At 42.9% G+C, this 18,568-nt stretch overlaps 1 protein-coding gene across 1 annotated transcript in view; it reads left to right on the top strand.

The window, feature by feature from the left end:
• RALGAPA2 (Ral GTPase activating protein catalytic subunit alpha 2) overlaps positions 1-18,568 on the top strand; it is a 421,002-nt gene that overhangs the window by 66,591 nt on the left and 335,843 nt on the right. Inside the window, exon 4 of the mRNA XM_038744021.1 lies at positions 14,344-14,401. Within this exon, the coding sequence (XP_038599949.1) occupies positions 14,344-14,401 (58 nt within the window). The remainder of the gene's footprint in view (positions 1-14,343; positions 14,402-18,568) is intronic.

Below are 18,568 nucleotides of genomic sequence, written 5' to 3'. Positions count from 1 at the left end.
TTCTCCTCCCCCTCCCATCCCCTTACTGTAGGGGTTCCTCAAGGGTCAGTTCTTGGTCCCCTTCTGTTCTCTATCTACACTCACTCCCTTGGTGACCTCATTCGCTCCCACGGCTTCAACTACCATCTCTATGCTGATGACACCCAAATCTACATCTCTGCCCCTGCTCTCTCTTCCTCCCTCCAGGCTTGCATCTCCTCCTGCCTTCAGGACATCTCAATCTGGATGTCTGCCCGCCAGCTAAAACTCAACATGTCCAAGACTGAACTCCTTATCTTCCCTCTCAAACCCTGCCCTCTCCCTGACTTTCCCATCACTGTTGACGGCACTACCATCCTTCCCGTCTCACAAGCCCGCAACCTTGGTGTCATCCTCGACTTCGCTCTCTTGTTCACCCCTCACATCCAATCCGTCAGCAAAACCTGCTGGTCTCACCTCCGCAACCTCGCCAAGATCCGCCCTTTCCTCTCCATCAAATCGCTACCCTGATGGTTCAATCTCTCCTCCTATCCCAACTGGATTACTGCATCAGCCTCCTCTCCGATATCCCATCCTCCTGTCTCTCCCCACTTCAATCCATACTAAATGCCGCTGCGCGGATCGTCTTTGTGCAGAAATGCTCTGGGCATGTTACTCCCCTCCTCAAAAATCTCCAGTGGCTACCAATCAACCTATGCATCAGGCAAAAACTCCTCACACTCGGCTTCAAGGCTGTCCATCACCTCCCCCCCTCCTACCTCACCTCCCTTCTCTCCTTCTACAGCCCAGCCCGCACCCTCCACTCCTCTGCCGCTAATCTCCTCACCGTGTCTCTTTCTCGCCTGTCCCGCCGTCGACACCCAGCCCACGTCCTCCCCCTGGCCTGGAATGCCCTCCCTCTGCACATCCACCAAGCTAGCTCTCTTCCTCCCTTCAAAGCCCTACTGAGAACTCACCTCCTCCAGGAGGCCTTCCCAGGCTGAGCCCCCCCCCCCCCCAGCCCCCCCTTACCTCCTTCCCCTCCCCACAGCACCTGTATATATGTATATATGTTTGTACGTATTTATTACTCTATTTATTTATTTTATTTGCACATATTCTATTTATTTTATTTTGTTAATATGTTTTGTTTTGTTGTCTGTCTCCCCCTTCTAGAGTGTGAGACCGCTGTTGGGTAGGGACCGTCTCTATATGTTGCCAACTTGTACTTTCCAAGTGCTTAGTACAGTGCTCTGCACACAGTAAATGCTCAATAAATACGATTGAATGAATGAATGAATAGCGTGTTGAGGAGTAGGGGTTGGTCCACAGTTTTGAAGGCAGCAGAGAGGTCAAAGGAAAGGGAGAGGAAGAAATGTTTCTGGAAATGTGGTGGAGGAAAAACTGACTGATTTGGCAGCCAGCTTAATATGGGGTTTGAAAGAATGAAAGGAGACAGGGATAGAGCCAAGAAAGGTGGCATCCCCTCTAGACTGTGAGCTCAAGCTCATTGTCAGCAGGGAATGTCTGATGTTCTTTAGAGACGCAACATGGCCCAGTGGAAAGGGCACTGGCTTGGGAGTCAGAGGTCATGGGTTCAAATCCCCGCTCCGCCGCTTGTCAGCTGTGTGATTTTGGGCAAGTCACTTAACTTCTCTGTTCCTCAGTTACCTCATCTGTAAAATGGGGATTAAGATTGTGAGCCCCACATGGGACAACCTGATCACCTTGTATCCTCCCCAGCGCTTAGAACAGTGCCTTGCACTTAGTAAGCGCTTAACAAATACCAAAATTATTATTATTATATTATTATTGTACTGTACTCTCCTAAGCATTTAGTACAGTGCTTTTCACACAGTAAGTGCTCAGTAAATACTGTTGAATGGTGGCTTCAACTGAGTTAGGAAAGTTGGATGGAGAGGATTTGGGAGGTGAGATGAGTTCAGTTTGTTGAGGTTAAGGTACCAGTGGGACATCATCTAAAGGTAGGCTAGAGGAAATGTGAAGATCGAAGCAAGGGCCAGAGTTTGAGAACGGTATACTAGGCACGGTGCTTGGCACCCAGTAAGCACTCAGTGAATACCATTGATGATGATATTTGTAACCTTGGGCATGGTTGAGCTCACCAAGGTAGCGAGTGTAAAACGAGAACATCCACAGTTAGTGGATGGAAGGCAGAGATAGACCAGCAAAAGTCACCAGGAAGTGGCCGAGAGGAGGCGAGCCAGGAGAGAACTGGGTAAATCAAACGAAGGCTAGAGAGTGTTTCCAGAAGAAGGGAGTGGTCTAGTAGGATTTATTGAGCATCCACTTGGTGAGGTTCACTGTGGTAAGCACATGGGAAATCACAAAATATAAATGATGCATTTCTTGCCCACAAGGAGCATGCACTCTAATGGTGGAAGACAGGCGTACACCTATCACCATCGTCAGAATAAATAAATTGAGTGGGCAGGTATACCTGAGTGGTAAGGAGGGTATAAATAAGTCCTTTATTGTTGGAGTTGCCAGAAGGGATGATACATCTCAAGGTGCTGGGGAATTAGTTAATTGGGGAAAACTTGTTGGAGTTGGTGGAATTTTAGGAGAGATTTGAATGCAGGTAGAGCTGTGGTCTGTCTTTGGGAAGGGAGGAAGTTCCAAGTCACGAAAAGAGTGAATGAGAGGATGGAGGTGGAAGAGTTGAGAGGGAGATGCAGGTAGGAGGTTACCTTGGGAGTCATGAAGACAGCAAGTTGGGAGTGACGGGAGAAGAGAGCAGATAGGTAAGGTGGGGTCAAATGATAGGGGGCCTGGGAGCTGCTTGTCAGGAGTTTTTATGTGAAGAGACACAGAGAATCAGTGGAGGGTTTTGAGGAGAGGAGAGTAGTGGACCATGCATTGCCTTGGTAAGACCATCTGTGCATCAGCATGTAGTATGGATTAGAGCAGGAGACTGGAAGCTGGGATACTGGTGAGTTGACAATGCAGTAGTTTAGTCATGGCAAAACTGGAGCAGCTTGTACTGGAGTGTTAGCCATCTGGGTGGAGAGGTAGGGGGCTACAGAGTCAGAAGCATTTGAGAGGCAGAGGAAGATTAAGAGAGAGTAGAGTTCATTAGGTATGGCAAGGAGAAGAGCATTGGTGACCTTGGAGAGAGCAGAGAGGAGGTTGGAAACCAGGTTGTAATAATAATATTTATTATATATTATATAATAACTATTTATGGTATTTGTTAAGCACTTACTATGTGTCAAGCACTGTTCTAAGCACTGGGGTAGATACACGTCACCTCAACTCTCTTCCTTTGCTCTTCTCCCCTCCCTCCCCGCCCCACAGCACTTAATGTATATGTGTATAATTCTATTTATATTGATGCCTGTTTACTTGTTTGATACCGTCTCCCCCACTCTAGACTGTAAGCTGTTGTGGGCAGGGATTGCCTCCCCTTATTGCTGTATTGTACTTTCCAAGCGCTTAGTTCAGCGCTGTGCACACTGTAAGCACTCAGTAAATATGAATGAATGAATAAAAGGTTGGACATAGTCCCTGTCCCACATGGGGCCCACAGTCTTGATCTCTGTTTTACAGATGAAGTAAATGAAGCACAGAGAAGTGAAGTGATTTGCCAAGGTCACACATAGAGCCAGATTTAATGATGGCATTTATTAAACTCTTACTCTGTGCAAAGCACTGTTCTAAGCACTGGGGAGATTACAAGGTGATCAGGTTGTCCCACGGGGGGCTCACAGTCTTAATCCCCATTTCACAGATGAGGTAACTGAGGCCCAGAGAAGTGAAGTGACTTACCCAAAGTCACACAGCTGACAGTTGGCAGAGCCGGGATTTGAACCCCTGACCTCTGACTCCAAAGCCCGAGCTCTTTCCACTGAGCCATGCTGCTTCTCTAGTTAGATTTAGAACTCGTCACCTTCTGACTCCCGGGCCTATACTCCCTATCCACTAGGCCATACTGCTAGAGTCAAGCAGGGCATTGGAGGAGAGGAAATGGAGGTAGTAGATGTATACAACCCATCTGAGGAGTTTGGACATGGATGGGAGGAAGCGTGTGGGGCGATAACTGAAGGATGTGGTAGTAATAATAATAATAATGATGGCATTTATTAAGCGCTTACTATATGCAAAGCACTGTTCTAAGCGCTGGGGAGGTTACAAGGTGATCAGGCTGTCCCACGGGGGGCTCACACTCTTAATCCCCATTTTACAGATGAGGTAACTGAGGCCCAGAGAAGTGAAGTGACTTGCCCAAAGTCACACATCTGACAATTGGCAGAGTCCGGGCTTTGGAGTCAGAGATCATGGGTTCAAATTCCGGCTCCACCAACTGTCAGCTGTGTGACTTTGGGCAAGTCACTTCACTTCTCTGTGCCTCAGTGACCTCATCTGTAAAATGGGGATGAAAACTGTGAGCCCCCCGTGGAACAACCTGATCACCTTGTAACCTCCCAAACGCTTAGATCAGTGCTTTGCACATAGTAAGCTCTTAACAAGTACCATCATTATTATTAGCAGAGAAGCAGCGTGGCTCAGTGGAAAGAGCCCGGGCTTTGGAGTCAGAGGTCTTGGGTTCAAATCCTGGCTCTGCCGATTGTCAGCTGTGTGACTTTGGGCAAGTCACTTCACTTCTCTGGGCCTCAGTTACCTCATCTGTAAAATGGGGATTAAGACTGTCCCCTCCTTCCTTTCCCCTTCGTCCCCCTCTCCTTCCCCCCATCTTACCTCCTTCCCTTCCCCACAGCACCTGTATATATGTATATATGTTTGTAGATATTTATTACTCTATTTATTTATTTTACTTGTACATATCTATTCTATTTATTTTATTTTGTTAATATGTTTGGTTTTGTTCTCTGTCTCCCCCTTCTAGACTGTGTGCTCATTGTTGGGTAGGGACTGTCTCTATATGTTGCCAACTTGCACTTCCCAAGCACTTAGTACAGTGCTCTGCACACAGTAAGCGCTTAATAAATACGATTGATTGATTGATTGATTGATGACCTCTGACTCCACAGCCCGGGCTCTTTCCACTGAGCCACGCTGCTGTGGTAGGATCCAGAGAAGGATTTTTTTAGCATGAGGAAAGGTGAACATTTTGGAAGAGCCAGAGGAAGGTGCCATCAGAGAGTGGGCAGTTGACGATGGTGTACCGGGGAGGGGAGGAGAGTGGGCGCGAGGGTTTTTGGCAGGTGAGAAGCGGGGTGGGGCCGGAGGCACAGGTAGAAGGGGTTGATTTTGAAAGTACATCAATCAATCGTATTTATTGAGCGCTTACTGTGTGCAGAGCACTGTACTAAACACTTGGGAAGTAGAAGTTGGCAACATATAGAGAAGGTCCCTACCCAACAGTGGGCTCACAGTCTAGAAGACATGGCAGAGTTTCCCTGAGGTCAAGTAACTAAGATCTCTTGGCGTAGTTGAAAGAGCGTGGACGCAGGGTCAGAGGTCATGGGTTCTAATACCAGCTCTGCCACATAAAAATGATGGCATTTATTAAGTGCTTACTCTGTGCAAAGCACTGTTCTAAGCACTGGAGAGGTTACAAGGTGATCAGGTTGTCCCACGGGGGGCTCACAGTCTTCATCCCCATTTTACAGATGAGGTAACTGAGGCACAGAGAAGTTAAGTGACTTGCCCAAAGTCACACAGCTGACAATTGGCGGAGCTGAGATTTGAACCCGCGACCTCTGACTCCAAAGCCCGTGCTCTATGTCTGCTGTGTGACCTTGGGCAAGTCACTTCACTTCTGTGTGCTTCAGTTACCTCATCTGTAAAATGGGGATCAAGATAGGGAGCCCCATGAGGGACAAGGACTCTGTCCACTATAAATACTTTGTATCTACCCCAGTGTTTGGAACAGTGCTTGGCACATAGTGCTTAACAAATACCACCATTATTATCTTTATTTATTACTCAGATCCACCACAATCAACACCAACAAGGTCATTCATTTTTTTATAAACCCCTAGTACAGTGTGCCCTGGTTTGTTAGAACTTTTTCCTTCCACTATCGGAAACGGAACTGGCCACAGAAGCTAATGGATGTGACTCTGTTAGGTAGAGCAGGGTGATTTTCCTCCTTTTCCACCTTATCTTTCTTTTCTAAACCAGATCAGAACAGACTGCGATCCCACTGGGTTTGTGATTTGAGATCTAGTTTATGTTTTTCCGCAGAGCAGAAATGAAGATCAGCAGATTCAAAGCAAACACACCACAAAAATGATTCTTTTGAAAAGCAGCATCCTACATAAACTCAGGTTTAAACCTCACATTATTCCTAGTCATGCAGTAAGCCTGGAAGAAAAGGAAGTCTGGATAATCAGTTAGATGAATTGACAGATACCCTGATGTGTTGATCAGTAGTAATACCTAATTTTTATTTCAAGTGTGCTGTAATGGATTACCTTATAGCTGCAGCAAAGCACTAAGCATTAAATAGATCTGTGTGTCTTTTGAAAAGGTAATATTTATTCACACTGGGTGGTTTCTGACAATATTTTGTAGTGTTTTCCAGTGAAACCACCGACAAGATGTCAATATCTTATGTAGCATTCAGGCCGGAATTGAGGTTCCAGTAGAAGAGAGTGTCATGGTGTTGAATTGGTCTTAGTAAGGACGGGATTCAGTTGTGGTATTGAGGGACATGCTTTCAAACTTGCACTAGTAACCCTGACTTTATTCTTAACCCAACTCTATAACCTGAGTGTGTAACACTAGGATAGCAGCGTGGATTGAGGTTATCAGCCCTATGTGGGACAGGGATTGGGTCCAACTTGTATCTACCCCAGTGCTTAGTGCAGTGTCTGGCACATAGTAAGCACTTTATTCAGATTTATTACTCTATTTTACTTGTACATATTTACTATTCTATTTATTTTATTTGTTAATGATGTGCATCTAGCTTTACTTCTATTTATTCTGATGATTTGACACCTGTTTACATGTTTTGTTTTGTTGTCTGTCTCCCCCTTCTAGACTGTGAGCCCGTTGTTGGGTAGGGACCGTCTCTATACGTTGCCAACTTGTACTTCCCAAGAGCTTAGTACAATGCTCTGCACACAGTTAGTGCTCAATAAATATGATTGAATGAATGAATGAACTTAACAAATACCCAAATTATTATTATTATAAATAAATCAGGGGCCCTTGTGGGGTTGAGATGCAAGAGGGATCCTTAGCGTGGCTTGGCCCTTATCTTTTCTTCAACATTTTCTCCAATCTGCAATGTTCTTCTTGGGCAGCTAAATATTTTGGCATAGCTTTCATATCACTGGTAAAATAATTTTATTGTACTTTTTTGAGTGTCTAGAAGCTTGGTTTTATCCAAGAACTTTTACAAAAGTTTTAGGAGTTGTGATGTGTACTAACTGGATATAACCTACACTGATTGCACCACATGCCTGCAAAGCAAATACAGCATATTTGACAAGGTTCTTTCAGGAATTTTGATTTTAAATTCTCCTGTAAGCTATTAGAGGTAGAAAGTACTGCCTTAATAGGTATGGGCATATTATTTAAAGGGGGTCTTGCCTGCTTCAGCATGGCTCAGTGGAAAGAGCACGGTCTTTGAAGTCAGAAGTCATGGGTTCAAATCCCGGCTCTGCCAACTGTCAGCTGTGTACTTTGGGAAAGTCACTTAACTTCTCTGTGCCTCATTTACCTCATCTGTAAAATGGGGATTAAAACTGTGAGCCCCCCATGGGACAACCTGATCACCTTGTAACTTCCCCAGCGCTTAGAACAGTGCTTTGCACATAGTAAGTGCTTAACAAATGCCATTATTATTATTATTATTATTAGTTATCCCTTGGCCTTCTGCTGACCTTCAGAACAGGAGAGACCGCATAGACATCAGTCAGTCAGTGGTATTAATTCAGCAATTACTATGTGCAGAGCACTATACTAGGCACTTGGGACAGTACAAGAAGAGTATAGAGAAGCAGCACGGCTCAGTGGAAAGAGCACGGGCTCCCCAGTGCTTAGAACAGTGCTTTGCACTTAGTAAGTGCTTAATAAATGCCATTATTATAATTATAATTACAATGCAATGAAATGAGCTGACATGTTCCCCGCCCATTCCCATGTTCCAAATGGGAAAGTCTCTGCCTCCAACCTCTGAAATTTTTGCTCCCTGAAATCATGATTGTACCCAACAATGTGGCATGATTTCTTGAGGCTCAGTCATCCATTTCATATTTCTCCTTATTGGCCACGAATGCCTTCGGAGTTACCTGCCACTTCAGGACGTGGAATTATTACTTGTAAAAAATAAAAGATATGCTATTTTGAATGCGGATAGGGGTTAACAACCTTACTACACAGAAGAGCCAGACAAAATGATACCTTTGAAGAGTTGGTGCTCAAAAACAATGCACTTTATGGTCCCCCTGCCATGCCATATCACATGATGTTGTCTTCCCATTGGAACACGTCAGAGCCCAGATTCACATCCCTCTGATGAGAGAATCCTTATCCCAGTTGACTGGCGCTGGGAGTTTCTGCTCTTGGCATCTCTTGGAGGGAGAATCCCCACCCATCCCGGATGTGCCTGCGGGCTCATCAGGTTTTCAGCTGACCCTTACCTCTGTCCCATCCCCATTCATTCATCTAATCGTATTTATTGAGTGCTTACTGTGTGCAGTGAACTGTACTAAGTGCTTGGAAATTACAGTTCAGCAACAAATAGAGAAGCGGCGTGGCTCAGTGGAAAGAGCACAGGCTTTGGAGTCAGAGGTCATGGGTTCAAATCCCAGCTCAGCCAATTGTCAGCTGTGTGACTTTGGGCAAGTCACTTCACTTCTCTGGGCCTCAGTTCCCTCATCTGTAAAATGGGGATTAAGACTGTGAGCCCCACGTGGGACAACCTTATCACCTTGTATCCCCCCAGCGCTTAGAACAGTGCTTTGCACATAGTAAGCGCTTAACAAATACCATCATCATCAAATAGAGACAGTCCCCGCCCACAGATGGCTCACAGTCTAGAAGGGGGGAGACAGACTTCAAAAGAAGTAAACAGGCATCAACAGCATCATTATAAATAAATAGAATTATAGATATATATAGATATATATACACATCATTAATAAAATGAATAGAATAAGTATGTACAGATATACACACTAGTGCTGTGGGGCGGGGAGGGGGGTAGAGCAGAGGGAACGAGTTGGGGCAGTGGGGTGGGGGAGCAGAGGAAACCGGGGAGCTTAGTCTGGGAAGGCCTCCTGGAGGAGGTGAGCTTTCAGTAGGGCTTTGAACGGGGGAGGTGTGCTCGTTTGGCGGATTTGAGGAGGGAGGGAGGAAGAGGAGGCAGATTTGAGGAGGGAGGGAGGAAGAGGAGGCAGATTTGAGGAGGGAGGGCATTCCAGGCCCACCCCCAGCCTGCACCCCCTAGCTGTGAAAAGAAGGGACGGAGGGAGGTGGGCTGGCTGTCTTCCTGCTTAGACCGAGGAGCCAAATTCAGAAAGCAGGGTGGACTAGTGGGAAGAGCAGGGGCCTCGGAGTCAGAAGGACCTGGGTACTAAGAATAATAATAATTTTAATACACTAAGTGATTGCGGTAATTTATTTATTTATTTATTTTACTTGTACATATCTATTCTATTTATTTTATTTTGTTAGTATGTTTGGTTTTGTTCTCCGTCTCCCCCTTTTAGACTGTGAGCCCGCTGTTGGGTAGGGACTGTTTCTATGTGTTGCCAACTTGTACTTCCCAAGCGCTTAGTACAGTGCCCTGCACACAGTAAGCGCTCAATTAATACGATTGATTGATTGATTGATTATAACAGAGTTAGCAGGCACGTTCTCTACCCACAACAATCGTAAGTCTAGAGAGGGACATGGGTAGTAATTTAGAAGAATCTAAACCAAAAGATAAGTAATCCTCATTGGAAGGGACTACACCTCTTCCTGCAATCTTACTTTCGATTAATGCATTAAATCACTTTTTTCTCCCTTTATTATTTTTTTATTAACAGACATTACCATGACTGAAGTTATCTTCCAATTCATCATAATTTCCTCTTCTGTCATTCTCAGTGGTATTTATTGAGTGCTTACTGTGTGCAGAGCACTCTACTAAACTCTCGGGAGAGAACAGAACAACAATCAGTTGTATTTATTGAGGGCTTACTATGTGTAGAACACTATACCAAGTGCTTAGGAGAGTACAGTACAAAATTATTCATTCCATCACATTTATTAAGTGCTTACTATGTGAAGAGCTCTGTACTAATCGCTTGGGATAGTACAGTACAACAATAAACGGTGACAACCCCTGCCCACAATGAGCTCATTAGCAGACACAGTGAGCTTACAGTCTAGAGGGAGAGGCAGACATTAATATGACATTAACAGAGTTGATAGACACATTTCCTGCCCCAAATGAGCTACAAGTTCATTCTTGAAGTTGTCTAGTAGTTTATTAAGCAACTCCCTGGAATGAGAGGTTTTTGACACTTTAACATCTTCATTGGTTTGGATTTCATCCCTCTGACTGAGGAAGTGGTTGGGTGTTGTTCCGGGTTCGGTGGTCTTTGGTGTTCAATACAAGCACCTTAAGAGGCTGTGGAGAACACACTGATTAACCATGATATTGCTTTTACAGTAGGTGATGCATTGAAACCTCTATTACAAATTTACTGGTCCGTTATCTTTTTCAGCAAAAAAAAATCACATTCAACTAAAAGTAAATTAGTGAAGAATTGAACTTGGACATTTGATAGGTTGTGCACATTGCGCCAGGCGATGATCAGAAATTAACTTCCCAAGGATGTTCAGGAATTTCATTGTAGTATATCTGTCGTGATAAGAAAGGAGACATTGTAGCTTGTCTTTTTCAGTGCATGGCTTGTTGGACAACCATTTTGAGTTCTTGTTTTAGTGGTTTCTTTATCAAATACATGAAATTACTCAGTCCTTTCTATTTGTGCTATTCTTTTTCAATTGCATTTCTGTAATTTAGAGACTTTGGTCTTAAATTAATCCTGTGTCTCATGGCCCAGTGGAAAGAGCACGGGCTTGGGGGTCAGAGGTAATGGATTCTAATCCCGGCTCTGCCGATTATCAGCTGTGAGACTTTGGGCAAGTCACTTAACTTCTCTGTGCTTCAATTCCCTCATCTGTAAAATGGGGATTAAGACTCTGAGCCCCACTTGGGACAATCTGATCACCTTGTATCCTCTCCAGCACTTAGAACAGTGCTTTGCACATAGTAAGCACTTAACAAATGCCATTATTATTATTATTATTACAACATTTTCACTCATTTAACTTTTAGGAAATGTCACACATTATCCTCCTTGCATTAGTGTGGAAACAAGACTGTAGTATGATATGTAAATACACTCAGATAATTTTGGACATTTTTTTCCCACTGTAGAAGGAACAGTAAAATTGGGAATAATTCACTAAACAGAAAAGTTCACAAATTAGAAGGTTACAGCCAATTTGTTTGCTTTTTATTGCCTAGTTAATTATTATAACTTGGTGAGTTCTTGGATTTGATTTAATAAAAGTCATTTTTTATATGACAGTTAGCCCCTCTCCCCCTTTGCTACCTTTCTTCAGACCTGGACAATAACCTCACTGTAGGCCAATCAGATCTATCCATTCCAAACATATTTTATTTCAATCTTAGAGTGTTGGCCTGTTGGTCATGTGAATTTAAAGACTGTAAGCAACTCAGTTAAATTAAAACAGTTAAATTAAAGCACTGATAAAATTTTAAATCTCCCAGAGTAACAACTCTGCACACAGTAAGCGCTCAATAAATGCGATTGAATGAATAAATGAAGTGAAAAATGATCAGGCGAATTCATTAACAGCATAAGAGGAACCTCTTAACTACATTTTTTTTTTTGACCTTTTGATGCTTTCTTTAAAAGATTTACTACTACAGGCTGTGGACTTTGTCCACTGTTAACTATATTTGTATGCCTAACCAGCTCAAGTTGCTTATGACTTTCAAAAGGGAATGTACAAAATCTCTTAAGCGTTTTGTTTATCGGAAAAGTGATTTTATTGAATTTGCCCTCTCAGAAACATTTATTGTTTACTGTAAATAGAAATATTAATCCATATATTAGTGGTCCCTTGTCAGATTATTAGCTGTGAATTTTTACTTTATATTGAATTAGTTACTTATTTCTCCATTTGTGTTCTGCATGTACTCTCTGTTGAGTTGCTGTATATTTGTGTTTGGTGTTTTGTGTGCTTGCTTAAAGGAATTGTAATTTAAATGAATATTTTAATAACAGTGGACAGAGTTATTTTAGTCTAAAGTGTTCTAGTAGTGAATGTAGGATGTCTGCCTTAGATATCTATTTTTAAACCAATTTCAAGAAAACTTTTTTGTGACAGTCACAGCTCAGTTTTATTTGCATATCTTCCCAATCAGTCAATCAACAGTATTTATTGAGCACTTACCCTGCCCAGCAGTGCACTGAATCCTTGGGTGAGTGCAATACAGTAGAGTTGGCAGATTCCTGTCCACAAGGAGTTGAACAGAGCATTATTTAATTCAAACCGTTTAGGATAAATAAATATTGTTACCTCCAAAAAAACCCTACCAACTCGAAGCACCCTTCTTCACCTGAGTGCCCCAAGCCATATAATGGCTGATCAGCTTCCTAAATGGGAAACGAACTCCCCAAACCATGAAGGAGGATATCTTAAAATCTTCTTTAGAATAAGATTCTCCAGTTGAATGCATTCTTGTTCAAAGTGTTGTCTTTAACCCTTTCCCATATCCCTCCACCAAAAAAAAAATATATAGTCCAGGTTTCCCAAAGAAATGGAACCATTTAAGTAAGGCCATTTAAAATACTCAAGTCTGGGCTCCAGAAAGCATATTTTTAACAATCCATGACAGTTTTGTGATAGTGTGTCTCTAGACTGTAAGCTCATTGTGGGCAGGGAATGTGTTTGTTTATATTGTTATAGCATATTCTCCCAAGGGCTGCTCTGCACACAATAAGCGCTCAAATACAATTGAATGAAATATGATTGAATGAATGCTCTGCACACAGTAAACACTCAATAAATACGATTGACTGACTATGAAAATGATTCTCAGCATTAGGCAAAGTACTTTATCCAGTTTGTGGATCGTCTTTATCATCACTGTCTTTTAAAAAGACAATTTGAGAAAAGGAACAATGTGTGCTATTACCCATGAGGAGCTTTGAAACCTTAGTTGTTGGGAGAAAAATAATCTAGTAAATTTCAGCTGCAGATGTCAAAGGCTATGCCTCTTGCTTTTCATTGTGCACCGACAACAGCGCTAACTCTACATCATTTTTGCTGTTAGGGAAGAGCGATAGGCACAGGCCATCGAAATTCTTTATTTTAGTAGATTCATCCTCTCTGCCTGGTGCTAAGTGCTTAGTACAATGCTCTGCACACAGTAAGTGCTCAGTAAATGTGATTGAATAAATGAATTGAATGAATGAATCAAGCCTTTAGAAGATCTGCAAATAAGAGGACCTGGTTTCCTAATCCTGGCTCTACCACTTGCCTGTTCCATGACCCTGGGAAAGTCACTTAACTTCTCAACTAGAAACTCCTCAACTAGAAAATGGGGATTCAATATTTCTCCCTTCTCCTTGACTCTGTGTGAGCCCCACATGGGACAGGGACTATACCCAGCTTGATTAACTTGTATCTATCCCACCACTCAAAACAGTGGTTGACACATTGTAAGTGCTTAATAAATACCATAACAAAGTAATAAATACAATTATGTGGGTTTCACATCCTCTTCTTGCTGCAGTGCTAATGATTTATGAAACCGTAGCAGAAAAGAGAATATGGCAAAACCAAGGAGATTTGGATAGTCCCCAGACCAAAGAATCAATAGTAGGTTCAGGATGAATACAAAAAATGAATTTGGCTGGGTGTTTTTCAATACTGTGTAGTACTGGAGAGATCCTTGTAAATTTAATCATTTGCAGCCCATTAGTAAAGATAGGGAATCTGTGGGTGCAGTATAGTCTGATTATAACTTTGGAATTAAGAGTTCTGCATGAGTTGTTTCAGGCCACTAAAGAGACAATCACATGCACAATTTGAATTACCTACAAGGTGATACGGACTTGAAAAGATTATTGTACAACTCATCAGTCCAAATCGTAGAATCCTGGATTTGGAGAGAACTGATTCCAATCTAGGGTGACAGCAATCCAGGGCAGGGTTGCCGTACCTGTGTGGAATTTGGCACCGAAGGAAACACACTAGAGATTTCCTCTATAAACAGACAGAAATATTTCCATTGGTAGAAATGATTTTAGCTTTGAAAGAAAACAAATGATCATGCTTCTTTTCTGCAGGCATATGTTTTCTTTTGTTCTTCAACATTGTTATGAAGTAGTTAATTGTTTTTGTTTTATGCAGAAAATCTTACAACTACTACCAGAAAGGATATTCTTCCGATGGCAGTACCACAGTATAGGTAAGAAAATCCCCCCTTTTGGTATTATCAATTGTATAGTGAAATGTGTTCCTAGTAATGTTACTGTAGCTTACTTACAAGATATTTCATTAACCCTGCTCTTGGGAACTGTTTTTTTAGGTTTTTCTGAGAATTTGTGCTCGAAAAAACTTTTGTCTGAGACTTCTGCTCCATCCTAATCCTCCTTGATCTCTCAGCTGCCTTCGACACTGTTGACCACTCTCTTCTCCTGGAAACATTATTCATTCATTCATTCATTCAGTCAGTCATATTTATTGAGTGCTTACTGTGTGCAGAGCACTGTACTAAGTGCTTGGGAAGTGCAAGTCAGCAACATATAGAGATGGTCCCTACCCAACAACGGGCTCACAGTCTAGAAACATTATCCAGTGTTGGCTTCACCAACACTGTCCTCTCATGGTTCTCTTCCTACCTCTGTAGCTGCACATTTTCAGACCCTTTTCGGGGTCCTTCTGTGACTCCCACCCTCTAATTGTGGCTGTTCCTCAAGATTCAATTCTGGCTCTCCTTCTAGCGCTTACAACAGTGCTTTGCACATAGGAAGCGCTTAACAAATATCATTATTATTATTATTATTTTCCATTTATATTCCAACTCAATTGATGAACTCATTTGCTTCCATGGCTTCAGCTACCGTCTCTTTGCATATGATTCCCAAATCTACATGTCCCGCCCAGATCTTTCTCCTCTGCAGTCTCATATTTCCTCCTGTTTTCAGGACATCTTTTACTTGGATGTACCACTCATAACTCAAACTTAACATGTCCCGAACAAAACTCCTCAACTTCCCACGTAAACCCTGGCCTCCCCCTGACTTTCCCATCACTCTAGACAGCACCACCACCTCCCCGTCCCACAAGCCTGTAACCATGAAATTATCCTCAACTCATCTCTCCCAGTCAACCCTCATGTTCATATTCATGCTTCATGGAGAAGCAGCATGGCGCAGTGGAAAGAGTACGGGCTTTGGAGTCAGAGATCATGGGTTCAACTCCTGGCTCTGCCAGCTGTCAGCTGTGTGACTTTGGGCAAGTCACTTAAGTTCTCTGTGCCTCAGTTACCTCATCTGTAAAATGGGGATTAAAACTGTGAGCCCCCCGTGGGACAACCTGATCACATTGTAACCTCCTCAGCGCTTTGAACAGTGCTTTGCACATAGTAAGCGCTTAACAAATACCATCATTATTACTATTATTATATTCAATCTGTCAGTTAATCGTATTTATTGAGTGCTTACTTTGAGCAGAGCATTGTACTAAGCACTTGGGAGAGTACAGTATGACAGTTGATTGACACATTCCTTGCCCACAACTAGCGTAAAGTCTAGAGGGAGAGACAGACATTAATGTAAATAAATAAAATATATAAATGTTGCCCAATCCTGTTGGATCCACCTTCACAACATTGCTAAAATCTGTCTTTTCCTCCGCATCCAAACTGCTACCATGCTGATCCAAGCACTTAACCTATCCAGCCTTGACTACTGAATCAACCTCCTTACTAACCTCCCTGCTTCCTCTCTTTCTCTCCGCCGCTTCAGTACTTCACTCTGCTCCCTGGATCATTTTTTCTACAAAACCATTCAGTCCATGTCTCTCCTCTCCTCAAGAACCTCCAGTGCTTACCCACCCACCTCTGCATCTAACAGAAACTCCTTACTGTTGGCTTTAAAGCACTGTCACCTTGCCCCCTCCTAATAATAATAATAATAATAATAATAATAATAATAATAATAACTGTGGTATTTGTTAAGCGCTTACTATGTCAGGTACTATACTAAACGCTGAGGTGGATACCAACAAATCGGGTTGGATACAGTCCCTGCCCCATGTAGGGTTCACAGTTTCAATCCCTATTTTACAGATGAGGTAACTGAGGCACAAAGAAGCGAAGTGACTTGCCCAAGGTCACGTAGCAGATAAATGGCGGAGTTGGGATTAGAACCCATGACCTTCCAACTCCCAGGCCCTATCCACTATGCCATGCTGTTGCCCATCTTACCTTATCCTACCTTACCTCCCTGATTTTCTCATACAGCCCAATGCTCACACTTTGCACCTCTTAGTACCAGCTTGCTCACTATGCCCTGATCTCTGAGAAGCAGCGTGGCTCAGTAGAAAGAGCACGGGCTTTGGAGTCAGAGGTCATGGGTTCAAATCCCAACTCTGCCATATGTCTGCTGTGTGATCTTGGGCAAGTCACTTGTACTTACCAAGCGCTTAGTACAGTGCTCTGCACACAGTAAGCGCTCAATAAATACGATTGATGATGATGATGACTTAACTTCTCTGGGCCTCAGTTCCCTCATCTGTAAAATGGGGATTAAGACTGTGAGCCCCACGTGGGACAACCTGATTACCCTGTATCCTCCCCAGCACTTAGAGCAGTGCTTTGCACATAGTAAGCGCTTAACAAATGCCAATTATTATCATTATTATTATTATTATCTCATCTATCTCACTGCCAACCCCTTTCTCTCATCCTGCCTTTGGCCTGTAACTCCTTCTGCTCTCTCTCTCTCTCTCTCTCTCTCTCTCTCTCTCTCTCTCTCTCTCTCTCATATATTTATATACTGAAGATATGGAGAACGGTAGTCTTAGTGCATATATATATTTATGCACTAAGACTACCGCTCTCCATATCTTCAAAGACTTTGCAAGGTCACATCTCCAAGAGGCCTTCCTGGATTAAGCTTTCTATTTCCCAACTTCCTCTCCCTTCTGCATCATCCATGCACTTGATATTCACCCCTCCCTCAACCCCACAGCACTTACATAGCACAGAGAAGCAGCATGGCTAAATAGAAAGAGCACGGGCTGTGGATTCAGAGGTCATGGGTTCAACTCCTGACTCTGCCATTTGTCAGCTGTGTGACTTTGGGCAAGTAACTTAACCTTTTTGTACCTCAGCTCCCTCATCTGGAAAATGGGGATGAAAACTGTGAGCCCCCCGGGGGACAACCTGATCACCTTATATCCTCCCCAGTGCTTAGAACAGTGCTTTGCACATAGTAAGCGCTTAATAAATGCCATCATTATTATTATTACATAGCAGTAATTTACTGATATTACTGTGAGCCCCACATGGGACAACCTGATCACCTTGTATCCCCCCAGTGCTTAGAACAGTACTTTGCACATAGTAAGTGCTTAATAAATGTCATTATTATTATTATTATTATTCTTAGTGTCTGTATCCCCCTCTAGACTGTAAGTTCATTTTTGTTTTTAATGGTATCTGTTAAGTACTTACTATATGCCACGCACTTAGCTTTTCAGGTTGGACACAGTCCCTACCCACATTGGGGGCTCACAGTCTTAGTCCCCATTTTATAGTTGAAGTAACTGAGGTGTGGAGCCGTTAAGTGACTTTGCCCAAGGTCACGCAACAGACAAGTGGTGGAACTGGGATTAGAATTGACTTCTGAGTTCCAGGCCTGAGCTCTGCCCACTAGGCAACACCACTTCTCATTCTGGGCAGGAAACATGTCTACCAACTCTGTTATATTGTATTCTCCCAAGCACGTAGTCCATGCTCTGGACATGATGCTCAGTAAATATGATTGACTGATTGATTGAGGTACAAGTAGGTTAATAATAAAATAAATAATAATTATGGTATTTGTTAAGCGCTTACTATGTGCCGAGCACTGTTCTAAGCATTGGGGTAGATACAAGGTAATCAGGTTGTCCAACATGGGGCTCACCATCTTAACCCCCATTTTACAGATGAGGTCATCCAGAGGCCAGGGGCTGAGGTAGGTGACATGCCTTTGCAGTAGGCCAGACTGCTTCTCAAAAGAGTGGTAGAACTGTCTTCCCCACAACTGTATTCTCACTGGCTTTTTTGCCTGTCGTCATCCTCATCGCTGGATTGACTTTCCCTGGCCACTTCTGCCAGTTCCCATTATTCGACATTGCCATCGGATGGTTCATTCATTCACTCATTCAATCGTATTTATTGAGCACTTACTGTGTGCAGAGGACTTGGTAAGTACAAGTTGGCAACATATAGAGATGGTCCCTACCCAACAACAGGCTCACAGTCTAGAAGGGGGAGACAGACAATAAAACATGTAGACAGATGTCAAAACCGTCAGAATAAATAAAATTACAGCTATATGCACATCATTAACAAAATAGAGTA

The sequence above is a fragment of the Tachyglossus aculeatus genome, chromosome 1, assembly GCF_015852505.1.
Source record: "Tachyglossus aculeatus isolate mTacAcu1 chromosome 1, mTacAcu1.pri, whole genome shotgun sequence".
NCBI classification, from domain to species: Eukaryota; Metazoa; Chordata; class Mammalia; order Monotremata; family Tachyglossidae; genus Tachyglossus; species Tachyglossus aculeatus.
Note: the sequence above shows the minus strand (reverse complement) of the source record. Positions and strands in the feature narration are given on the sequence as shown.